Genomic DNA, 26,726 nt, shown 5'->3' with positions numbered 1-26,726 from the left:
CTGAAACCGCAGGCCACTCAGCGCCCGCTGACTCATGAATCTACTGCAGACCATCCCTGGGGACTGGTTATTTTGTTTCTTTACCCTGTTCTGGAGGAACCCTGAGGGCGCAGCTGTAGGTGAGTGAGATGAAGGGGTGTCGGATGCGAAAGTCCTGAAAAAGTAGGCTCAGTATTCAGGTCACAGTAGCAAACTCCACGGGACCTCGGGGACCTCAGGGACCTCTGCATGAAGACCAGAGCTAACAGGGCCTGTAGGGATTCCCAGAAACAAGTAGGAAAAGGGGCACTAGGAACTGCAAGACTGGAGCGTGAAAAGCCCAGAATTCACAGTCCAGGTGCCTGGAACTTTCTCAGTTCTCTGCACTGGGTCCTGTGCGGTGCAATACTGAGGATTCCTGATTTTCTCAGCAGCTCTGGTCGCACCCTAGGCCGCCTGGGCTCAGAAAAGACCATGGCAAAGAGAGGAACCACCAAGTGCAATCTTTCTCTGAGTCTGGGCCTTTTGCTGCTGCTGAATTTTCTGGGGACCGCGATGCTAGAAGGTGAGTTCCCAGGGTCCTCATGGAGGGGTCTACACGGAGGGGGTCTACATGGAGGGGATCTACACAGAGGGGGTCTACATGGAGGGGATCTACACGGAGGGGGTCTACATGGAGGGGGTTGGGGCACTGAACAAGGACCTGGCTAAGTCAGGAAATTCTCTCAGTCCTGAACTACCAGGAAACTCCTAGGCTTCTTCTCCACTTCATCAACTCAGCAACTGGGGACCGTGGTTCTGCCTGCCTCTACTCCCCTCCCCCATGCTGCACATTGAAGTTCTGGAAAAAAAAACACATTATGGCAGGAGGGCATAGCGGGACTACAGGGTTGAAGGTTATATCTGACAGAAAAGAGTACTTGGTGATGTCCTCAACACCACTGGGGTCCTTAGGAAGGAAGTCTAAAAACCAGTCTCTGGGACTGGATATGCTGGGCACAGTGCTGAGCCCTCCAAGGGAAAGGCTCAGACAGCTGACCTGGATCTAAGGCAGGCTGTGCTCTGAAGACTGCCTTCCTGGGGATTCCTCACAAGCTCTGCACCATTTCAGAAACTGTTTGTTCTTGAGCTTTCCTTCCTACCTTCCCATCCTCTGTCTCATGGTACCTCCAGACTGGTGGGAAAGAAAGGTTTAAGGAGATACATTGGGCCTTCAAGCACGTCACAGACAGACAGAGATCTCTTCCTGAGAATGGATTAGGTGTGTGGTTTAATGTGGGGGAAGCTGAGCTCTGATGGCCAACAGTGCTGTGTGACAGAGCCCAGAGGGAGCAGGAATGAGCACTGAGCTCACAGATGGCAGCTGCCCTCTCCAGGACAACTGGGACATTGCTTCAGGAGCTTCCCTCAACACCAGGCTCCATGTTGAATTTCCAAGTGTTCCATGTTGCCTCCCTTCCCGTAAGTGTTCAGATAGATTTTCATGCCCAGGAATATGGATTTTATCTGACAAACTTTATACTTCAGTACTTGATAGTAGACAATAAGAATAGTTTTGTGGTAAGTCCTGCGGGTAACATGGTATGCACTGGGGTGGGGTAGGGTCCGACCAACGTGAAATAGTCACTGTTCTCACAGAACAGAAGATGCAGAGATGGTGGGCCTCTTGAATAGAGTCACCTCTTCCTGACCTTTGCCCTTCAGAAGAATGCTTGGGGTCACAGGAACATGTGTCCTATGGCTTTGTGCTCCCAATTTGGAACTCACCTTCATGTTTCTCTCACAGATGTACACTCCTTTAGTTGCAACTTGATCATCAGGGCTCCTACCAAAGCAGAACCTCTCTGGTATGAAGGACAGTGCTCAGTGGATGGAATTGATTTCCTTTCTTCTAATAACGTGAACAAGACCATGCCTTTGGGCAACCAGGAGAAGATGGCAAATGCCACCGAAGTGTGGACATGTGAGATCCAGTGGCTAGACCTATTGGGCCAGGACTTAAGGGACAAGGTGTCTGAAATCAAAGTGCACACAACCAAGACCAGTGGTAAGTGTGGGACTGAGCACAGAGGCAGAGATGGTTGGCAAGAGAGGAGGGGCAGAGCACATGGAGGAGTGGGATGTGAGTGTCTTTGAGTGAAGGAGCTGAGTGCTTGTGGTACTGTGCAGGCCCAGGGTACACAGTGGATAAAAAGAGAAAGTCCTGTGGAAAAGATACTGACACCTAAGCTTGTAGAGAAGGACTTGACCTTGAGGGGTAACGAATGGATCAGAAGGGAAGAATGACTGTGTTGTATGTGACTTGCAGGTCACCCCACTTTACGGGTCACCATGCTTTCTAAGCACAGACACGGACAAATCATTAGTGCTTCCTGGGAATTCAACATCAGTGAGAATTATTCCTTCATCTTGGACCTAAAGAATATGAAATGGATACCAGAGGACATCATGAAAGAATGGAAAGATGATGCGACATTAATGAAACATCTGAATTTGTTCATAGTAGAATGCAGTCCGAAATTCAATGAATTCTTAAATCAGCATGAGGAAAGAACAAGTAGGTATTACCTGGATTGTCAGAAGGATCTTCTAATTTCATAGACTGAGTGAGTGAGTGACTTCTGGGGAGTGTTCCTGGCTGGGGAGACAGTGATGACCACAGGGATTCCTCAGTCCATCTCACACCCCAGTGTTCCTCACTCCCTGTTAACCAGTGGTCCAGGCTCTGCATGGCCTGCTGATGAGCCCTAACTCTGTGTGCATCACTGTACACTTCCAGCCCTCTCATCCTCAGGTAGCTGCCCTTCCACCAGCTCCACCATCACTTTTTAAAGGATTTACCATCTGACTCTGGCACAGTTATACACCAGCAATTTCCCAACATCCAGTGATACCCACAGTTCATTTGTCAAACTTTTGGGATGGTTTGATAGACATTAACTTTCCTTTGTAATGAAATAAAGTCTGCTGAGACTTCATTTATACAACTCCCACTCCTCTGTCTACTCAGGACTTTGTAAATAGGTCTGGCATGTGAGTCCCTCTGGCTGCCTTGGGAGAGAAGGTGCTAATGGAGGGGTGTATTTAACTTTATGGAGAACTTTCCTATGTTTTTTTAAGGATCAACAACAAGGGCCCCAGATATCACCCAGCCTCCACCTACCAGGCAGTTTCCTTATAAGGAAGTATTGATCCCTGTGGTTCTCATCATCTTTATTATTTTCATTTGCATATGTGTGAAGAGGATGTGTTGTCCCCAAGGAGGTGAGGAGCAGGCTGGGGTCTCATCCTGTCCTTGGTAGTGTTGTTTGTCAGGGGACTTGCAATAGTTGTCTCACTGGTTATTAGGGATGGGAATGCTGGTCCTCATACTTGCATAGTAAGTGCCTTTACCCACTGAGCCATCTTACCAGCAACCAACATTGACCTTTTGAGAAACTGACTTCCAGTTCAATAAATTTCCTTCTGCTCAGACCATGAGAATGGAATGAAACCAGCTTGTGAGCACCTCACTTGCAGGCACTCCTATCATGACCCATGCAGGGACACTGACTCTACATTCATTCCCAGAACAATTGGAAAGCTGTTTCCACACAGCCAGTTAGGACTGCCCATGAACTCTCTCTGTCTTACTTCCCTTCACGCTACATGCAGTAATGGCTGTTGACCCCAGAAATGGGTCTGTCTGAGAAGAGGTTTGGTGACCTGGAGCTCTAAACTATCTTTGTTTGTCAGGGGTCATGACATGTAAAAGTAGAAGCTAAGAAGGGACTTCCAGACTTCTGTGGTGGGATCAAGGATGTATTACTTGCACAATCAAAGTGTGTCTCTCACTTCAAACCTCCCTAGGTAGAGAACTTCAGCTGCTCAAGGACTACTGCATCAACTTCCACAAGCCACAGAGGAATGAGGGGCTAGAGGAGACAAGAGGAGAGGTTCCCAACCAGAGAACCAAAATTTTGTCCCAGGAGGAAGATCCCAAGACATTGGGGTAAAAGCATTTATTCAACCAAACATCCATATTACCCCATCCAAGATTCAGGAAACACCTTACAACATAGGGAAGAATAGGTGCAGGAGAGCACAGTTCCCAGGCATGATCTCACGTGTGTGTCTTTGAACTGAATATTTCTGAGAAATTGCATGATGCCTGCACAAGACCTGGCCTGTCAATCCTCCCTTCATGGAGCCACAGGGCCTCATAAGCTTCCTCACTCACTGAGAATTTTTCTGCATTTAATGCTGCCAGAGCTGATAGTATTTATTGGTGTGGTCACTACTAAGGAGCATGTATTCCTGCAAATAACTCCTTGCCCACACTCCTATAAATGAGTCCAAGTTAAGTCATTTGATCAATTATTATTACTTTTTAATTTAAAGAAACTTCCCTTGAAAGTAGAGGTGGCATTTGGGAGAGGACACCTAAGCAGGAAGTGGGTAGGGGACATGAGAAGTGATTAAAGTGTTGTCATGACCAAATTATCTTACACACATGTATGAACACATCATAGTGAATCCAATTGTGATGCATAATTTATGTGAAATACATAGTTAGAAATTTGGCTATGTTTCATTCTTACTGTGTATCAGTGTTTTGCCTGTATGTATATCTGTATGTAACATGTGTACCTGGTACTTGCAGAGGCCCCAGGAGGGCATCGGATCCTGTGGAACTGGAGTTACACATGGTTTTGAGTACTGGGAGCTGAACGCAGAACCTCTCCAAGAACAGCAAGGGAACTTCTGAGCCTTCTCTCAAACCCTCGAATATTTTTTTCCTTAAAAGATTTTTATTTTGTTTATGTATATGAGTACACTGTCTCTGTCTTCACACACACCAAAGGTGGGAATCAGATCCCATCACAGATCGCTCTGAGCCACTATGTGTTGCTGAGAGTTGAACTCAGGACCTCTGGAAGAGTGAGCAGTTCTCTTAACCGCCCAGCCATCTCTTCAGATTAATAAATTTCTGAAAAAGAAAATATGGCCTAAATATTATTAAATATAGGGGAAGGCCTTAACCAAACTTCACGATAAAGTTGAATGTTTCAGATTCATTCACTGTAAAGTGATCATGGAGTGTAATGGCCAGTTATGACGTCATTTGTAGCATTGGAGCATAAAGGTTTGGTCAGAGGGGCTCACAGTCGTTCTAAGAGAAATGCCAAGTAATACCGCCATATCTAATGAAACCGGAAAATATAAAGTATTTGCTTCAGAGTTTTATGTGAGTTTGACATATTATAAAGCGGTATGAGAGGAGAGAAACTCGGTTTTAAAATGCTTCCATCAGATCAGGCTGGAGGGAACCCTGTAGGGCATTTTCTTCACAGTAATAACATGCAGCTCACAGCCCATTTCGGTGGTCCTTTCCTATAAGGCTGATGGCTTGTGTATGAGACTGTATGGCTGAGAAGCCATGAGGAGAAATCTAGTAAACAGCACCCCTGCATGGCCTCTGCATCAGCTCCTGCCTCCAAGTCCCTGCCCTCTTTGAATCCTGTCCTGACTTCTTTCAAAGGACAAACAGTGATTTGGAAGTGTAAGCCACACAAACTCTTTCCTTCCCAAGTCCCTTTGGTCATGATGTTTCACCACAGGAAAAGTAAACCTAAGTAAGACAGATTGGTACCAAGATAGTGTGTGGTTTTGTTGCAGTAGACCTGGGCATGTGTTTTGGGGAAGTTTCTAGAAGGACTTTGGACCTCTTGGCTAGAAAATCCATTGAGTGTTAAGAGGTACCTGGTCCATGCTTCAGGACCTTAGATGACAGGCATGTTGAAAGCAGTGAAGATAATGGAGGCCTGACTTGTGATGTTCAGGGAAGCAAATGCTACCAAGTCATTTGAATTAAGAATGGATGGCTCGGGGCTGGGGATTTAGCTCAGTGGTAGAGCGCTTACCTAGGAAGCGCAAGGCCCTGGGTTCGATCCCCAGCTCCGAAAAAAAGAACCAAAAAAAAAAAAAAAAAAAGAATGGATGTTGCTGGGGCTGAAGAATTGGCTGTGATTAATAAGAGTCCAGAACTACTTTAGTGGAACCTTTGCTTTGCTGGGATACTCAATGCTCTTCAGCTGGAGCTCAGAACTTAACAGTCATCAGGAGAGAGCAGCTCCACTGAAGTGAGATCATCTGGGAAGGGATTCCTGAGAGTCAGTACACAAGCTGTGTTCAAGACCCGGCCAGTTTTGATCTTGTGAGGTACCTGAATAAGTCAGTGTAAGAGCTAGCCTGGTGTTCCTGGTTTTGAAGATGTGAAGGGGTCATGGAGAACAGCTGAGGCTTGGCACTGTGTGACAGAATTGGAGTCCATGAATAGAGCTCTTCACAGGACACTACTAAAAGTGTGGCTAGAGCAGAAGACTCGAGCTCTTTGGAAATGCCAGTGCCATGAATGAACATTGAGGAAAGCATCAGTGGAAATGGAGTGGAGCAAGCCAGAACCTAGAAGACAGGCTGTCTGTACTCTAGTTGGCGAGCTGGTGATGTAACTCACATGGTGATGGGGAGCCGGGTCTAGGCCAACCTTGGACCCTGTGTATAGTTTTCTATTTATGGCATTCATTGGAGACTCCATAACTGGTCCTATCCTCAATCACGGCTTTCTGTTCAAGCCAGACTCCTCAAGACCTGATTAAGACCTAATTTTAAGAAAAGGGAAAATTAGGAAAGTCCCCTGAGACACAAATAGTGGAAGTTATCCTCCAAGAACAACATATTTGTAACACACACACACACACACACACACACGCACACACCATAAGTAGAACTTAATGACAGATCAAAGTACAAATCGTGCAGACATTTTGAATCTCCACTGAGTTTTCTTTGGGGTTGCTAACAGGAGTCTAGTGAGAGGCTAATTATAGGATCTGGGGTGACTTCTCCAAAGCTGTTTCATTGCAGAGCCCCCCTCAACACAGGCAGTGACTCCTGATGAGAAAATTAGAACAGATTTTAATATGTGCACTTGACCAGCAAGTTTTAAAACCACAGTGAAAAACCTAGTCCTATCTCAACTAGGTAGAACTGCTGAGGAGATGTCTTGCAGCTTCTGCTAAGCTAGGCCTTTAGCAAATACACAAGAACGAGGTGACTGCAATAGTGGAAGTCGTTACCTTGAAAATTTTTGCAACCTGATATTACAGCTAGAACACCTATATGTTCTGACAACTCCTTCTTCAGTGGATGTCAATAAGCTGGAGGGCAAATGGCGAGGAGCCTTCTACTTCAGGGTGACACCTCTGCAGCCACAGAGACATTTTAGGAAGCTCAGTGAGCACTTTCTACATCTGATAATTGTGTTTCTGCAGGAAATAGCACTAATGTGGAAAGGTAAAGTTAAGGAAATCATAGAGTCCAGAGCCCACAATTAGTGTCAATGAGTATCTGAAGGTCATGATTGGAGTGTGGGAGAGTCAGAAGAAGTGTGCACTAAGTTGTAGGGAGAGACCACACCCAACTGAGATGCCTGATAGAGAAACAACTCTAAAATATTATAGCACCAGGTGAAGGTACCATGGAAAAAGACTCCATGCACATACCCTGAAAGACAATGAATCAAGCAGAGGCCCCCAGTGGTAGACAGACACATGGTCCCCATACAGTAACTGAGTACTAAGTTCCAGGAGCATGAGCCATGACTGAAGGGTGTTCATGGAAATTTGGAGATTCTGTTAGGATGAGGCCCATTCTGTTCCCATGTTCCTCTTTGGTACAAAGTGAGTATCTCCAACAGGGGCCCAGGGGGATTGCTAGATAGCACAAGCCACAGAAACATGTGAGGCATTCTGAAAGTTCACATGCCAGTGTCTGGGAGGGATCAGGTCAGATACAGAGATGACAGGCTTCCTTCTAATGATTCAACAGGGGAAAGGTGAAGTCATCTTTTCAGTTTCTGTGTACTTCTGTCTGTCAGGGGAATTGATTGTTTCTTTGTTTGTTAGACACGGAGCTGAAAATCACACAGTCCTGATCGTGAGTCGTCCTCTCTGGAAAGAGCATTAAGCTGTGGCGTGCCCTTAACCTGTGCACGGAAAACATTCTTTATTTTTTATTTTTATTTTTTTAGACATGTTTTCTCTTGGTAGCCCTGGTTGTCCTGGAACTCGTGTACAGAATAGTGGCCATGAAGGCAGAAATTAGCCTCCCTCTGCTTCTCTAGTGCTGGGAGCAAAGGCTGGCACTTCCCCTGCCTGACAAGAATACTCTTTAAACATTTATCTGTTTCATGAATCAAGGAATGGCCTAAAAAGCAGAGCACTCAGTAATGTGTGATGTCATTTTCAAATCGGCAATGTGTCCACTGTTCAATTCAAAACTGAATGGGCACTCAGAGGCTTGCATTCATCTCCTGGGTCTGCTAGAATGGGAAATCAAAGAGTGACATCTGCTGGCCCACGTCAGAATCTCCTGGACTCTGACAGTAAACATGGGATAACAAAAAACCCAGGATATCAAAAACTATTCTCAACAATATCAGAAATTGTGGGGGATCACCATCCCTGATCTCAAGCTGTATTACAGAGCAATAGTGATAAAAACTGTATGGTATTGGTACAGAGACAGGCAGGTAGATCCATGGAATAGACTTGAAGACATTGAAATAAACTCACCCTTCTATGGTCACTTGATCTTTGAAGAAGAAGCCAAAACCGTCCAGAGGGAAAAACAAAGCCTTTTCAACAAATGGTGGTGGATCAATTGGTGAATAGGATGCAGAAGAATGTGAAGTGATTCATTTGTATCTCCTTAGACTCTAGTCCAAGTGGATCAATGACCTCCACATAAAACCAGATACACTGAATGCAGTAGAAGAATAAGTGGGAAATATCCTGAACAGAATACCAATGTCTCAGGCTCCAATATCAACAATTGGCAAATGGGACCTCTTAAAAATGAAAGCTTCTTTAAAGCAAAGTATACTGTCAATAGGACAAAATGGCAATCCACCAACTGGGAAAAGGTCTTTATCAACATGAACTCAGATAGAGGTCTAATATCCTAAATATACAAAAAACTCAAAAGTTTGACTCCAGAGAACCAATAACCCCGTTAAAAGTGGGGTACAGAGCTAAATGATGAATTCTCAAATGAGGAAATTATCGCATGTCTGAGAAGCACCTAAAGAAATGTCCAACATCCTTAGTTGTCTGGGAAAGAAACTCAAAACATCCCTGAGCTTCCACCTCAAACCTGTCAGAATGGCTAAGATCATAAATTCACGCAACAGAAGACGCTGGCGATGATGCGAAGGAAAAGGAACATTCCTCCATTGCTGGTGGGATCACAAGCTGGCAAAAACACTCTGGAAGTCAATCTGATGTTTCCTCAGAAAACTGGAAATAGTTTTACCTGAAGTCCCAGTTTTACCACTACTGGGCATATACCCCAAAAAAGACTTCTGCACATAATAAAGACATCTGTTCTACTATGTTCATAGCTTCCTTATTTATAGCAACCAGAAGGAGGGATCAACCCAGCTGCCCCACGATGAAAGAATGGATACAGAAAGTGTGATACAGTTACAGAAGGGAGTACTACGCAGCTATTAAAAATGATGACTTCATGAAACAATTAGGGAAATGGGTGGAATTAGAAAATACCATCCTGAGGGAGGGAACCCAGACCCAAGAAAACACACATGCTGTGAACCCACCGGTAAGTGGCTATTAGCCCAAAAACTTGGAATACCCAAGTTACAATTCACAAACTCACATGGAGCTAAACAAGAAGGAAGAACAAACTGTAGATGCTTCAGTCCTCCGTGGAGGAGGGAACAAAATGGTCAGTTGAGGAGGATTAACCTTCTGACAGAGAGACGAGGGAAGACGTTCAAGACGGAGCAGGTATGTGAAGAGACAGGAGAGCAGTTCAGGGCGACAGGGAAAGGAATAGAAATGTGTAGCTGTGTGGGGTATAGAACAAGTGGGACCACTATACAGTCCCAGACACCAGGGAAGCTGGAGGTTCCCAGGACCCAGTGTGGATGGCATTAGTAGAAATACCGAACAGAGAGGAGACAGAACCTGAAGAGACCCCGTGGATTAGGTAGACATGGTGCCAGTCGAGGGACGCGGCCTCCCACCCATCTCAAGGTTTTCAACCCAGAATTGTTCCTGCCTAAAGAAAATGCAGGGACAAAACCTGGAGCAGAGAGTGAGGGAAAGGCCATCCAGAGACTGTCCCTCCTTGGGATCCATCCCAAACCCATACATTATTACTGATACCAAGAAGAGCTTCCTACAGGAGCCTAGTATATCTGTCCTCTGAGAGCCTCTGCCAGCACCTGACTAATACAGAAACAGATACAGCCAGCCATCAGACTGAGGAGAGGGACTCCAATGGAAGAGCCTGGGAAAGGACTGAAGGAGCTGAAGGGGATTGCAACCCCATAGGAAGAACAACAATATCAACTCACTGGACACGCAGAGCTCCCAGGGACTCAACCATTATCCAAAGAGTGCACATGAATTGATCCATGACTCCAGATACATATGTAGAAGACAACTGCCTATCTGGCATCAGTGGGATCAGGAAACCCTTGGTCCTGTGCAGGCCTGATGTCCCAGCACAGGGGGATGCTTCAGAGTTGAGGTGGGTGTGAGTTGGTGGGTGGGTGGGTGGAGGAGCACCCTCACAGAAGCAGAGTGGAGGGGGGATAAGATAGGGCGGTTGCAGAAGGGGAACCAGGGAAAGGAGGAAACATTTGACATGTAATTAAATAAAACAACCAATAATGAAAAAACCAGCAAATCCAACTTCAAAAAAATTTAATTAAAACAAAAAAATCACGTGTGTTGGAACCATGAGCACTCAATTGAAAACACTTATTTTTACAGAGGGTGGGACCAAAAAGCAGAGATCTAAAGGCTTCACACAGACTACATCATCAAGCTGTGAGGAAACCTTCCATCTCACAGGCCCAGGCTCTTCCGTGATGCTGACTGTCCCAGCCGTCCTCAGGGGCTCAGGAGAACATGACCTTAAGACATCATTAGTCCAAACTATTAAAGAACATGGAACAATCTCGGGATAAAAGTGAAGGATTCAAGTACAGAGAAGGAAGGCGCAGGGAACCTTCAGTTAATTCCACATCAATGATGTGGCTTTAAAAGCATAAGTATTTAGCTTGATGTAGGCCTGTGCAGGTCCTGAGAACCCAGTGAGCAAAACGAACAAAACAAAACAAACAAAAAAGAAATTAGGAGTCATAAATCAAGTACAAAGTTGTAAAAATTTAAAAAAAAAATCAGCAACTAAAAAAATCAGGTGTATGTACACATGCGAAGTATGATGGGAAATTTAACTTAAAAGAACTGTTTCCCAGTCAGTAACAGTAAGATGAATTCAATACTTATAAATCAACTTAGCCAAATGAATGAAACCTCTGCAGACAGAGGAAAGCAGTTGAAGGGGAGGCATCCAGTGTCCAGGGATTAGAAGGAAATTTTTCATAAAGTTCACGGTAAACACCAGAGACTGTATGCAGTCGCTTGTAAGTTCTTAATTATATTCTCCATAGGAGAAAACTAGGAAATAAAACAATCTCCAAAGAGACAACATATTTCTTAATTTTTACATTTAGGTATTTTACTGTAGGTGTGCTGGGGACAACATAGGATGACAGGGACGGCCAGCAGTAGGCAGGGATGGAGACATCTCAGAAGCCCACAGCAGCTCCTTGTAAAGTAGGGTGGCGTTTGGGACCCTAAGAAGCAGGAGACAGATCCCTCCAGAGGACCTGCCATCTGAAATAAGAGGCTACCTGAAGTAGGGCAGGATGGAGACATCTCAGTAGCCCACAGCAGCTCCTTGTAAAGTAGGGTGGTGTTTGGTACCCTAAGAAGCAGAAGACAGATCCCTCCAGACGACGTGCCATCTGAAATAAGAGGCTGCAGTAGCCTGGATGGAGACATCTCAGCAACCTGCAGCATCTCTGTGTAAAAACTGGCTGTTCCCATTTCTCCTAACCTTACCCCTGGATAACGGCTGTATAGATTTCATTTGTGTGTGACTGCCTTTCAGTTGGCCTTGCATAATTATTCTATTATATCTGGCTTTCCTACTTCTTTCTCCTTCTGCTCTGGTGAATTCTGTCAAACTAGATGTTCCTTGATGTTATGATTCTTAAACAATTGGAAATTGAGGCATAGGGGCACAGCACAGCACAGCCCTGATGGCCCAGGTGGATGCCCTGTGTTCTCATCTTGGAAACAATGGAATAACTGCACAACAGTAGTTACAGATTAACGCTTGACTTACAAAGAAACTTTAAAGAAATTATTAGAAAAATGAATTACAGCCAACATTGGAACCCTAAGAAATGAAAAAGTTATTGAAGTTAGGAAATAAGTTTTACATAACACTTGAGAGTGTTTCCTGGATTAGGAAGTATAGAATATATAAAATTATATACTAGTAAACTAAGTCAAAATTCTGGGACTCTTACAAGAGTCATTGTGTGCAAGGAACAGAAAGTTAGCAGAACCACTGAGGTAAGGGTTAACTTGATTCCTTCTGGCCACTGCCTGACCGTTTTGCCTATGTCATTTATCAGTAGAGATTCACAGGAAAAGGCAAGCAGCTGACCTCAGACCTTTGGGGTCTGATGTATAATAAGTCAAAAGTTAAAGTTTAAATAATGATAAGTTTGCAATTATTATTATTTTGCCCACAGGCCTGGGAATAGGGGAAGCTTGAAACTTTGGGGAACATTTGTAATTCTTAGTTCTATATGGGATGTGGTTATTCTTTTGAATTTGATTTGGCAATGATTGTACAATGTCTTTTTTTCTACCTGCTTTTGAATTATCAATAAAAGACTGGGGCAAGAGAAAGACTGGAGTGAATGAGAGAGAACATGTGAAGAGTGAATGAGAGAGAGCATATGAAGAGAGCATGAGAGAGAGAATGTGAAGAGTGAATGAGAGAGAGCATGAGGGAGCGATTGAGAGACCAAGTCTGAGAACAAGGGTGAGAGCGAGTGAGAGAGCATGAGAAGAGCATGTGAAGAGTGAGTGAAGAGAAAATGTGAGGAGTGAATGAGAGAATGTGAGGTGTGTATGAAGATTGTGTGTGTGAGTGAAAGGAGAGTGCGTGTGGTGTGTGTGAGATATGTGTGAGGTGTGTATGAAGAGTGTGTGTGAGAGTGAAAGGGTAATGAACAGAGGTGTACATGAGTGTGGGAGTTTGAGAAAAGAAAGTGCAATAAAAAAAGCAGAGTGTGCAAGAGAATGCAGTGTGTGCAGCCTCAACCTGAGAGAGAGGGAGAGAGAGAGAGAGAGAGAGAGAGAGAGAGAGAGAGAGAGAGAGAGAGAGAGAATGAATTTAAGCCTTGAAATTGCCTGTCAGTTTGTACCCAAAGAGTAGTCTGTGAATATTTATTATGCGCCTTCCAGATATCCCTGCTTCCAGTTGAGAACTCGGATCCCGTGTCAAGGCTGGACCCTGGCATAGGTGTATGAGTGATGTGCTCCTATGTAAATCTGTTCACCACTGTGTTGTGGATGATGGTGAGCTGACAGTGGGACCCACAAACCAAATGGCACAGAAACAATTACTAGAAAACAGCTGTGAGCAGTCTAGCAAGAAGCTCAAAGGACAGAGAAGCTGAGTGGCTGTGATTCATCAGTGTTTCATAGGAGAGACCTGCACACCTCAGCCAGGGAGATCAGCCTCAGCACCCAGGAGAGGCAGCTGTTCTGAGTTCCCTCCACTGAAGCTCCCAAGCCAGTGTGTGGGAGACTCAGTGCACAGAGGGTCTGTCAGACTCAACAGTGAGTGTCATTAGCTGTGGCTTATCTCACACAGGCAAGCACTGAGCACCTCAAGTTCTTTATCTCAGTAACCCACAGGTTGGAGGTACCAGTGAATCTTCACCTAAACTTAATCTCTGTCCTGTATATACATTCACTCACTGACAACCCCCTATGCACATACCAGCACCTTCTAAATATACAATGCACCTGCAAACACACACACACACACACACACACACACACACACACACACACACACACACACACACACACACACAGAGGAGCAGATTCACAAATTTGCTCCCAAGGGCCCTGATATAACAGTGTTGGTTAATGAAAAATTTTCATTCATGTGTATCTCATCGTCTCATCTCATCTCTCATCTCTCTCTCTCTCTCTCTCTGTCTCTCTGTCTCTCTGTCTCTCTGTCTCTCTGTCTCTCTGTCTCTCTCTCTCTCTCTCTCTCCCCCCTCCGGTGTGTGTGTGTGTGTGTGTGTGTGTGTAGCATGTGTGTGCAGTCAGTGTTCAAGGAGGGGAGAGCCTGCATCTAACTCCCTGACAACATTTACAGGTTTTCAATAACAGGCATGGGACACATGGTTTTAATCCCAGCACTCTATAGACAGATGCAGGCTGTTCACCGAGGCCAGCCTGGTCTACAGAATGAGTTCCAGGACAGCCAGGGCTACAAATAGAAACACTGTCTCTAAATGTCACAGAGCTAAGTGGATAAGGAAAAGCATATTCTCTCCTCAACACAAGATAGAAATTGTCAGGCTGGAGAGATGGTTGAGTGGTTAAGAGCATGGACTACTCTTCCTGAGGTCCTGAGTTCCAATCCCAGTAACCACAGGGTGGCTCCCAACCATCTGTAATGAGATCTGATGCCCTCTTCTGGTGTGTCTGAAGACAGCTCATGTCCTTTGTTTATATATAATAAACACATGATTTTATTTTAAAAACGAAAACGTAATTGTCTTCACTGGGGAGAGTAGAAGGAAGGAAACGGGGGAGGGGTGGAAAGGAGGTCACTGGGAAGCACTGGTGGAGGTGGGACAGTAGCTAACAGCAGGGCAGCAAAGAAGCAGAGCCTGCACCAGGGGATGATGGGGTAGGGAGCTGGAAAGACAGAGTGTGGTGTGGAGAAAAGATGGAGGAAGTGAGAAGAGCAGACTGAGTCTGAGGGAGCCTGAGGCTGTGTCTCCAGGAGAAGAAGCAGCAGTGGAAACTGCTAGAACAATCATTGGGGCCCCTACTGGGTGAGAACAAACCAGTGACTCTGTGAGTGCTGCATGCATGGGAGTGGGCAGAAACTGGAGCTCTGGCTGTAAATTTCCTTGATTCTGACTGCACTTTTTGCAGAGGATGTGGTGACCACACCAATCTTTTTCTTTTTCTTTTCTTTCTTTCTTTTTTGACTTCAACTTTTATTTGAAAATAACTTAAATTTTAGACAAATGATTTTAGTATATAAATTTGATTTTTTTTATACAGAATATAAAGATTTCCCTCATTAATCTCTCGTGGGAAGGGGATTACAGGCCCGAAGGAAGACACATTCTGCACACAAAGTACACCTCCTATGTGTGGCACTGGGGATAAATGGTGTCTTCTCCTGAACATACATTAGAACCAAGTGGTGACATCACACATCAAAGGTCCCCCCCCTCCCCCGTCTGTGGTTTGCTCACATTGACCTTAAGGAATTTAAGGGGCAGGTAGTCTTCCTCCTGGTTCTGGGGCTCGGCTGTGCGCCTCCTGGTGTCCGCTAAGGACTTGGCCCTTTCACTCCCTCAATTGTAGGCGTGTGCTTCTCTCTACCTTTGCAGGCTCCACCCGGACAGGCTCCTCCCAAGACGCCGGTTCTGCCGGCCGCCTCAGGCCTCCAGCGCAGGGCGCGGCCTCAGGCAGCTTGTGCCTACCGCGGACTGGACTCCTTATTTTGTTTCTTTACCCTGTGCTCAAGGAACCCTGAGGGCGCAGCTGCAGGTGAGTGAGATGAAGGGTCGGCCAATGTGAGCGTCCTGAAAAAGTTGGCTCAGTATTCAGGTCACAGTAGCAGACTCCATGGGCCTCGGGGACCTCAGGGACCTCTGCATGTGCCACTGAGGACCAGAGCCACCAGGTCCTGTAGGGATTCACAGAAACAAGTAGGAAAAGGTGCCCTAGGAACCTACAAGGCTGGAACTTGAACTCGGAAAGCCCAGAATTCACAGTCCAGGTGCCTGGGACTTTCGCAATTCTCTGTGCTGGGTCCTGTGCGGGGAGGTACTGAGGATTCCTGATTTTCTCAGCAGCTCTGGTCGCACCCTAGGCCACCTGGGCTCAGAAAGGACCATAGCAATGAGAGCCACCACCAAGTGCAGTCTTTCTCTGAGACTCGGCCTTATGCTGCTGAATTTTCTGGGGACCGCGATGCTAGAAGGTGAGTTCCCAGGGTCTACATGGAGGGGGGTCTACATGGCGGGGATTGGGGCACTGAACAAGGACCTGGCTAAGTCAGGAAGTTCCCTCAGTCCTGAGCTACCAGGAATCTCCTAGGCTTCTTCTCCACTTCATCAACTCAGCAACTGGGGACCCTGATTCTGCCTGCCTCTACTCCCCTCCCACACGCTGCACATAGAAGTTCTGAAAAAAAAAAAAAAAACACGTTATGGCAGGAGGGCATAGCGGGACTACAGGGTTGAAGGTTACATCTGACAGAAAAGAGTACTTGGTGATGTCCTCAACACCACTGGGGTCCTTAGGAAGGAACTCTAAAAACCGGTCTCTGGGACTGGATATGCTGGGCACAGTGCTGAGCCCTCCAAGGGAAAGGCTCAGACAGCTGACCTGGATCTAAGGCAGGCTGTGCTCTGAAGATTGCCTTCCTGAGGATTCATCACAAGCTCTGGACCATTTCAGAATCTGTTCTTGAGCTTTCCTTCCTACCTTCCCATCCACTGTCTCATGGTACCTCCCAGACTGGTGGGAAAGAAAGGTTTAAGGAGATACATTGGGCCTTCACCAGACAGACAGGTATCTCTTCTTGTGAATGGATTAGGTGTGTGGTTTAATGTGGGGGAAGCTGAGCTCTGATGGCCAACAGAGCTGTGTGACAGAGCCCAGTGGGAGCAGGGATGAGCACTGAGCTCACAGATGGCAGCTTCCCTCTCCAGGACAACTGGGGCATTGCCTCAGGAGCTTCCCTCAACTCCAGGATCCATGTTGAATTTCCATGTGTTCTATGTTGCCTCCCTTCCCCATGAGTGATCAGATAGATTTTCATCCCCAGGAACATGGATATATCTGACAGATTTTATACTTCAGTACTTGATAGTAGACAATAAGTGTACTTGCAAGATAAATCTCCCTGCTGACCTGTATGCCTTTGAGGAGTTCTAAGACAGTTAACTATGGCATAGAATTAGTATCCAGAAGCTGGTGGAACTCTTGATTAGAGGCTTCTCCTCCTGGTCCATCAGAGAGATTCTGAGTGCTAGAAAAGCATGACTCCTATGGACCCCTGCTCCCACTGTGGACCTCTCCTGCATGTTTCTCTCACAGGTACAGACTCTCTAAGTTGTACCTTCACTGTTAAGTACAGATCCTCACCTGGACAGTGCTCAGTGAATGGAAAGACTCTCCTTCTTTTTGATGATGAAAGACAGAATTCACCTGTGGGTAAACCTGAAAAGAAGGGAAATGCCACTAAGGTGTGCAATGATTTGAACCAAAGCCTGAAAGACATTTTTCAGAAGATGACGAACGTGGTGTCAGGGCTGTTTGATCAGTCCAAGGGTGAGTATGAGGCAGAATGCAAAGACAGAGATTATGAATAAGGAAGAGGAAGAACAGAGCATATGCAGGAAGGGGCTGTGGATGTGTCTGCATGTAAGAGCTGAATATTGACCCAACCTTGAGGTACATGGCACCCAATGTGTAAGAAGCAGCACGCCAGGGAGGAAAGAATACAGACCCCTAAGCATGAAGAGAGCGACGGGACCACTGAGGGAGGATGATTGTATAAAGGGTGGAAGATGATGGTGTTTGGTGTCATTTGCAGGTAATCACACCTTGCAGGTCACTGTACAATCTCAATATAATCAAGGAATATTCATGGATGGATGCTGGGGCTTCATGATTGATAGACAGTATCCCTTCTACTTTTATCCAAAAAATCATGACCTGGAGAGAGAGTCATCCTGATGCCAGCGGGACCTTGAGTCATTGGGGGAACAACAGGCAAGTAGCCCAGAGTCTCAGGACGTGCTCCATGGGGGATTTCAGCCAGTGCCTCAGGAAATTGTTGACAGACTCCAGAGAAGTGCCAAGTAAGTAGTTATGTAGATGATCACGAGGAAACACCCACAGAGTGGGGAAGGCAAGACTATTCTCCTGAAATGGGTGACGATTTCCCTGTATGGATATCAGCATGAGTGTATGATCAGCCTAAAGCTTTTCTCATTTTTCTCAGCATCAACAATAACGACCTTGGATCCCACCCAGCCTTCATCTGCCATCCAGATTCCACCCACAGTGGACAGTGCCTCATCTGTGTTTACCACCTGGAGTCAAAATATATTTGTATTGATTCTATGTTTAGCAATATTAATCATCAATGCATTGATCCGTTAGGCGCCTTTGTGGTTGCTACCATGATGAAGAAAAAGGTAAGGAAAGGGCTGGGCTCACTCTTCTTCTTGGTATATTAATCAGGTAAGAACATAGGAAAGGGGTCCCAATGGTCTAACGCAAGCCACTCTCTATCTGTGTACTAGAATGAAGTCTAAGCTTAGTCTTCAACTCCCTCTCCAGAGTAATGTTGGAGATGATGATTGTTGGTCCCAGGAGGAAGGCAGAGTCAGAATAACTCTGCAGTCAGAGGAGGATGAACCAGGAATGTCCTCGTGAGGGAACAGAGAATCCATAGTCCTAGGATCCAAATAAGATACAAGGAAAACCTAAATGAGGTGTTCACTCATCATAACAACAAAAGTTACCATAAGAATGTGATTAAAGGTCTGGTTTTTTTCTGGCGATGACATGATCCAGTGCAGTAATTCTTATGCCCAGGGCCACGTGTGTACATCAACAGCTCCTGACTTAGGCCAGCCCTTAATACAGAAGGATCAGATTGAGCAGAGTGTTCAAGAAGTCGGCTGACCTGTAATCTGAGCACTCAGGCGGCTCAGTGAAAACGACCACCAAATTCAGGGCCAGCCTGGGCTGCATAGTTGAATCTTGTCCAAAGAATGAAGAAAACTGCAAAGTCCACTCATTTAACTTGGTCCCTCTACCTAGGCACAGTTGCATGCATGTGAAACTGTGACTCCAAGTCTCTGTCCTCTGAAGTTGAAGCCGAGTTTAGTCAGGGAATGTGAGATGAGTGCTCACAACTGACATTCTTGGCTTTTTCCAAATACATAAGAAAGGAAAAATATAATTTGTGTAGAAAATGTCAATGTTCTTAGTATTTTAATGTGTTCTAAAAATTTTTCCATATAATCATAGGTTGGTATTTTAATGTCAAGTGACATTTCAGATATTTAGACAATATCATTATTTTTAATAACTTATATTGCATAAAAGTTTTAAATCCACTTGTATACATCTGCAGACCTACATTTCCTCTGTGTGGGAAGCTGAGGCAGGAGGATTGCCACAAGATTTCAAGCTTGTTGTCAATTACATTCTAAGCTTGGGTTCGGCTTGAGGGATACAGAGAAGCCTTGACTCCTAAGAATTAAAAAAAAAAAAGAAAAGGTAGAAAGAAGGAAAGAAAAGTAAAAGGCCAGCAAATACAGACAGAGTTATATTTTGCTGGCTTCCTATATTTTCTGATATTTTCATGTTTCCTGATGTTTTTAATATTTCCTTTTTATTCACAATTTTTGGTGTATTCGACTTTCAGCTCCAGAAACATTTTAAGCCCCATCTTACCTGAGCTTGTGGTGGGAAAAAATATCTAGAAAAAAAATAACCGAGAAAAGGATTGGGTAACTGAGTCTGGTCTGTGATGTGGGCAAGTGTCTGGGAGAGGGAAGTAGAGTGGATGCTGAAGCTGATGCCCAGGAACTCACTGTAAGCCTCACCCCTTTTTGTCACAGGTGCTCCCTGCTGTAGTCTGATCTGCAGTCTTCCTCATCAGCTGTGTCTGGTGACACTTGAACATTGCCTGTGGCTTCTTCCTCAAAGTCTCAAACATAAGTATGTCTGACGGCATCTCTGAAATCTGTGCTGTTGACTTTGGACCTAACTGTTGGGAACCCAGCAGACTGATGGCTGTCAGAGCCTCACTCCCCAGGGCATCAGGGTGCCCTAGGCCATCGCTATAAGCACTTTCTCTTGCTCTGTTCCTTCTGCTTTCTTATTCTTGGATGGAGGCGTCATGGAGATCAAGGCAGCTCTAACTCTAAATTATTGATCGCTGTACAAAACAGGGGCTTGCCCTTGTGACTTCATTTTACCTGGAGAAGTTGGTTCCTTTCTGGATGCAAAGCAGATGTTGGGTGACAGGACACCTTCCTGTTAGCACAGACACATGCCAGGCAAATACCACCCACAAGGCAAAGGCTGGTAGTTAATGTAATCCTAAAGGTAAAAGTGCATCACCTCTACTCTTATCTAAGTTGGTTGGAACAAGTTAGCACAAATGGACCTCAAACCATACAAGAAAACCAGGTCTGAAGATTTATCCCACCCTCACCTGGAGCCTTAAAGGGTCACCTAACCCTACAATATTTATGTCACAACAAACTAGCCACCAGGATGTCTATGTGTCAGGGAACCTGCAGGCAGGGAACTCCTGGCCATATTAAGCCCTCAGCTCCATCCACACTGTTAATGTCTCCTCCTTGAATCACTGTCTGACAGCTCATCTGCTGCTCATGCTAATGTGGGTCTGCATCTCACCTGCTGGATCCTCAGTCCTGCACCTCACCTGTGCAGTTCACTCAGTGCTGAGGCCTGGTGCAGCCCTGCAGCTCTCCATGAGCTCCCTTCACAGCTCCTCTAACCACCTGTATTCAGTCTGTCTGTGTGTCTGTTATCCCTCTGTCTCTGCCTCCAGGCTGGTCTCTTTGAACTCCAATGGCAACTCTTTCACTCTTCTGCAGCCATTCTGTGATCTGAGGCCATAAGAAAACTGTGTGATGTTCAATGTGTGATCTGGGAGTTTATCTCATAATTAAGAGTGGAGTAAGAGAGCTAGGGACTGGCCAGTTGCCAGTGGTAATTAGGACTACCTGGCAATCACAGCCAGTGAATTGGATGGAGCTAGAAATTAAGACACATATGTGAGCACCTATTTTTCCTGGCATAGCTCACTCTGGATTTCCTCACAATATTCCTCACACATCCAGTGAATAAACAAACCATTGGCAAAGAAATTGGATACACACAACTTTTGTTCAAAGAAATGCATTGTCTGGTGATAGAAATAAAATTCTGCATCCCTACCAAACCCTGGCCAACAGAGACTAAGCTTGCTCCACTGATCCAATGCCTGCCTCACAGTTCAGTGCACCCTCACACTGTTCAGGGTGACATCTGACCAAGGTGTGCGGATCAGGGGAGCCTTCCATCAGCTTCTCATGATGAACGGGTTAGCAAAAATAAATAAAGAAACAGTAAGAGAAGTGAGCAAACCTCAGATCACACATGTATGACCATTTATATCTAAGGAGGTTATAAAATTATACTATATTATGAATTTATGGTGTGTAAAAGAAAACTAAGTAAATTGGTAGCTAAGGTAAGAAACATGAGTATCAGACTAAGAAAAGATAAATCCTCAAACAGTGTGGCGTCCAGGGCCGCACAGGGCCACAGATGATAATCACAGTCTTAGAGTATATGGCTCTACCATGCCAGGAACTCAGAGGGGCCTGGCACAGGCATCCAGATGTTTCAATCACAGCGGACAAGGATATAAATATTTTAGTGAGGAACAAGGGACAATGAGACAGTTTAGTCGTACAGTGCTTGCCCCTTACAAACACGAGGACCTGAGATTCCTCCTCAGAACCCGAGATTCCTCCTCAGAACCCATGCACTCTGTGATGGCACATGCTTGTAATCCCAGTGTAGGGAACAGAGAGACAAGTGCATCTCTGGGGATTCCTCCTCAGCCAGAATAGTTGAATTGGTGAGTTTCAGTAGAGATGAGCGCAAGACACAGTGTGCATGGCATCCTGGGAACTGACATCCTAAGGTAATGAGTATTCTCTGAAGTATGAGTATATGAACAAGCATAGGCACATGTGTATACACACACACCCAGACACACACACACACACTCACACAGAGAGAGAGAGAGAGAGAGAGAGAGAGAGACAGACAGACAGACACACACACACACACACAGAGAGAGAGAGAGAGAGAGAGAGAGAGAGAGAGAGAGAGAGAGAGAGAGAGATACAGATTCTGAACTCAAACACAGGTAGTCACTTCTACAGAGGCAATATCCTGAGCAGAAAGAAGTGTTTTCATACTAGTTATGAGATGTCACACCTGGGCTTGTCTTCTTGGCCATTTGTATGTTTGTATTTGAATACATAAGAAGGGAATCGGTCTTGTCTTCTTAAATAGCAAGTTTCATAGAACCTTTTTCAACCACTGATCTTTGTTTCCTGGGGTGGGCAGGATTTACCTTTTAATTGTGTAAGGAAACAGGAAGAACTGAATCAGAGTCCAAACATTGGAATGTGGTTATTAAAAGAGAATATTTTGATTTTATTTTTGAGGGAGGGACACTTTGTCTGCATAGCTGCCCTGACAATGGGCAGATCATGACATGAAAATGATGCAGAAGACTTCCTTTTGGAAGGGCTGTATTGCTGAGAACAGTGCATTGAGAGCCCTGTGTGGGGTCGCTGAGCTCTCAAGGGGTCCTAGGACCATAAATCTTAAGAAGGGATTGACCTACGTTTTGCAGAGGGAAAGGTTGGTTGTTGCATGAGGTTGAAGGCCAGACTCTGACATCACTCAGAGATCCAGTGGTCCTTGCTGCTGACAGTAGGTGTTGGCACAGACGGTAGTGATGTATGGCACTATCTACATTTTAGTGACTTCTAATCTAGACGACAGACACCATACTGGAGGGTTAAGTGAGACCAGCCAAAGTGAGGACAGAGTCAAAGACACCACAGACATAGACTGTGAGAAGGAATAGTGAACTGTCACGGAAAGAATGTGTAAACATGTCCACAACACTCCCAGGAACCTGATTGATTGCAGGTGGGGAGCTCTTCCCTCAGCAGATCCCTCAGGGGCAGGCCTTATCATGACTACAGTTGGAGGGATGAGCAGGACCTGACAGGAGCTGGTTCAGACATCTCCCATGGCCTTGCACCTCATGGGAGAAATTTCAGAGAAATTTAACACACTACTTTAATTTAAACTGGAGAATACTGGGCAAATATGGGGTCAGAGTGTGAACTGCACTTTTCGTAGTATTCAGTGTCAGGTGTGGGCATCTGTCCCAAACATTATTGACACTCAAGGGTCTCATCATCTAGGGAGAGGTGGGTGTGGAGGAAATGTATATTGTGCAAACATCAAATGGGTGATAGACTTAGAATTGGGAATAATTTAGGATTGTAGAAGAGGATAAATTAGAAGGGGAGGGAGTTAAGATCTTCAGTTCTCTCAGTTGAACCAGGTCCTGGTGAGAATCCTGGTTGCAGCTGGTACACTTTTAAGTTTATATTATTTGTAGCTGTAGTTTTGGACAAGTTTATGAGACCATGTAGACAGCACCAGCTTCGTTGTGTAGTTCACAGATGTATTTTTATAGTGGTTACTTTCAGGGGTGTAGGAGAGTTTCAAGGAAACTTTGTCCTTATTTCTCATCCACAGATCCTATTCTGGATAATGGTATTTCTCTGTGAAATGACCCTAAAATTGAATGCTGGGATCTCCACATCCTCTCTGTAGTTCTCATATCCTTTTAGAGCTATCCCCCTGTCAGCTATGCTGGGACATAGACAACCTGGTGGGGAAGGTGAAAATCACTGCTGTCAGCCCAGCCCTTGATGCTCATTGCTTTAGGCCTCTAACTGTGGCCATTGCAAACTCAGAAAGTCAGTTACACGAGACTTGAAGAACAGGTAGTAGTTTTAGTCTGTTGCATAGCTTTTAGGAGTGACCAGCTCACAGCTCAAGACACCTATGAATGTGGCCAAATTAAATGCAGAAACTTCTAAAAGTTATTTAGAGGCAGTTTTGCAAATATATTTTGGAAACTGGATTGTATGGTCCTCAAGCCTGAATTAGGACATCACTTTGTGTTACAACATTGAAAGATTAGACCCTTCTGAGGAATAATTATGAACAAAATCAGATTCTAAATCAATGTTGACTATGACAAAATTGTATTGTGAATTTGAATGCCCGATAAACTGAGAAAAAATTACAAGCAATAATTTTGCCACACTATAAATGTAATTAAAGATGTTTTATTTTATAAATCATACAGTTTGGAATAAACTGCAACAAGCCCACAGACCTACTTTTTTACAGTCCCTTAGAAGGGCTTTATTATGAACTTATCTTCCAAATCTTTCATAGCAATAAGCACATTCTATTCATCAGAAATTTGTACTCTCACTAGGCTTATTTTTTGTGGTAGGTGGGGGTCTGATTCCTTCTTTGTAAGTTGTAATTTAGTCTTCTCTTCCTAGAGATATAAACCCTGAACACAGCAAACCTCCCCATGTTTTGTCTGTTACAAATTGGTCTTAGATGCACAGTGCTACCAAGTATTCCATTGTCATTGGTTAATATGCTTTTTTGCACCAAGGTTCAAAACCTGGTGGCATTGCTTGTGTAATGCTGATGTTTCCTTGTTTCTTCAGAAACTGGAAATAATCTAGTGTGTTAGATTTGTTTGTATCATATGCATTAAAAGAAATTTGAACTAAGCGTGCGTATTCCATTGTTTCCTTGTCAGCCACTTTAAGTTATACGCTTTGAGGGAATTATCATGTAAAGACACCACACATCACCCATCTGTAGGGGGAGAAGAGTTACAACAAATCAGAGACACAGACACACAGCTGGGCCTGGCCTAGAAACGATGGAAAAGCCTTGCATGTGTGGACAGGAGTTCCTGGACAGACATGAACCCACAAAAGCTAACTGAGCAATCCTCAGTGAAGTGAGATGCTGAGGGGCCCAGGTCCTGAGACATATTTTCTAGGGCCATCTTCAGTCCCCTGAGGAACCAATTCCTGTCTATGTCCTTTTGTGTCCTAACTTTTTGTGACTCTTAGAAATGTCTTTAAAATATACGAAGAAATGCTCTAACTTCACCAACCCAAAAGGTTAGAATTTTATCAGATGCGATATGGGCACAGAGTTGAGATTCGACAAAATTGATACAACACATCTTCCTGCTGTGTATACCCATTCATTTGAGAGATTATTGATTTATGACTTTCCTTGTCTCTTCACTACAGAAAGTTCATAAACAGAGAAATATGACGTAAAAATATGGGTAACCTAAATCTGTGGTCACTTTGGCAACCGCATGATGGTCATGGTCTTTCATATTTGTCTCCAGACTAAAGTGGCTCTTACCCTTTGAAAGAAGGGTTCTTTTTCTAAGACATGGACGTTATTGGCTATTTTGCCTCTCAAGGGTAGTGGAAATCTTTCCCTGGGTTGGACTCTGTTTGTAAGCTTGGTGTATGTTGTGAACTTTGGACTACTTCATATTCTTTGTAAATCTTTAAGGCCACAAACTGTCCTGGCCCGCTTCTGAGGAGCTCCAGCAGCCTGATCCCTCCCCCCAGACCTCCCTAATTGTTGTAAGGGTGCTCCAGTCTCTATAAGGGTCATAGAGTTTATCTCTAGCCCCTCAGCAGGACAGTGCCCAGGTCAAGCTCACATTAGGTGAAAAGTTTGTACATAGGACAATTCCTGAATAGAAAAACACATGAATCCCTGAACCTCCCACAGAATCACACAAATTCCTGCATAGGAAAACCCATCAATCCCTGAGCTCTCCTAAGATCAGGACTTAAAATCCCACCAATCTTCACCCTGGACACCTCCAATCTAGGAAGCTCTGTCCCCAGAAAACCATATATAAGCCCTTCTCTTGGTCCAACCCGGCTGACCACTCCCTCTCATGAGCAGTGGCAGTCACTCCTGGATTTGTTCCTCAGTGCCCTGGATCTCCCTAATAAATCTCTTTTATGAAATTGGCTGTCTGTGACTCTACCAATGAAGACAAGAAGGGAAGAATTGAGGAGAAGGAGGTGGCTGAGGCTCTGTGTGGAACTTTAATGTTTTCAAACTTTATTTTTAATGCTGGTTCCTAAACGTTTTAATCTCTCTTGCACCTCATGACCTACTAGAGGTGGTGGCAAAGAAATGATGTGGGGGACGTGGGGGGAAGTAGACCTTTGGAGCAACTCTTGTCTGTGTTGTCTGGAAATTATCGGTTCTGTTCACAGGTTAGCAGCAGCAGCCTGATCCACTCGCAAACACTTTACAGATGCACCAGCAGTCTAGTTCCATAGAGCCAGGAGAGCAAACAGGAATTAGCAGCAGTGGCACTACCTAGCAGAGACAACCAGGCCTCAGCCTTGGCTCAATCAGGAGGATGGACCAGGAGGGACGCCAGGAGATGTTTTGGCTGTGACTCTCTTGGGGAATGGAAAATCAGTGAAGGTGTGAGACACAAACATTATATAGCTAGCTGTACCAGCAAGCCAAGGTTTGTCCCCTTCACTCTGTCACATGTCCTGTATGTGTCTTGCTTTAGCACAGCTCTTGTCTTAGTATGTGATCTAATCAGCCCAAGTTGACAGTGTCAACAAATTGGAGCTCAACTATGGATGCTGTAAGGATAACCAATCCATGTGTGTTGTTAGTAAAGACTCTTTTACCATGTGTCCTGTCATGTGTGTGCTATAGCAGAGCATCTACTCTCCTTTGTCTGCCCTAGAGAAATGTTTCTTTATGAGTCTGTCTTGGTCTTTCACCTGAGTTCACTTC

General features: G+C 44.9%; 1 protein-coding gene across 1 annotated transcript; it reads left to right on the top strand.

Annotated features, from left to right (window-relative positions):
- The first annotated feature begins 453 nt into the window (after nt 1-453).
- Raet1c (retinoic acid early transcript gamma) lies at nt 454-3,281 on the top strand. The gene is made up of 4 exons (XM_017589819.3): nt 454-544; nt 1,766-2,026; nt 2,288-2,536; nt 3,100-3,281. The coding sequence occupies exons 1-4, from the start codon at nt 454-456 to the stop codon at nt 3,279-3,281; spliced, it is 783 nt and encodes a 260-aa protein (XP_017445308.2).
- Nucleotides 3,282-26,726: the final 23,445 nt, after the last annotated feature.

The sequence above is a fragment of the Rattus norvegicus genome, chromosome 1, assembly GCF_036323735.1.
Source record: "Rattus norvegicus strain BN/NHsdMcwi chromosome 1, GRCr8, whole genome shotgun sequence".
NCBI classification, from domain to species: Eukaryota; Metazoa; Chordata; class Mammalia; order Rodentia; family Muridae; genus Rattus; species Rattus norvegicus.
The sequence above is the reverse complement of the archived record's forward strand: the minus strand, read 5'-3'. Positions and strand labels throughout refer to the sequence as shown.

Excerpts from the sequence above, each read along its gene's own strand:
- Raet1c (XM_017589819.3), top strand. The coding sequence starts at position 454 with ATGGCAAAGAGAGGAACCACCAAGTGCAATCTTTCTCTGAGTCTGGGC. Across the intron at positions 545-1,765 it reads GGGGACCGCGATGCTAGAAG|ATGTACACTCCTTTAGTTGC; the intron begins GTGAGTTCCCAG and ends TTTCTCTCACAG. Across the intron at positions 2,537-3,099 it reads TCAGCATGAGGAAAGAACAA|GATCAACAACAAGGGCCCCA; the intron begins GTAGGTATTACC and ends TGTTTTTTTAAG.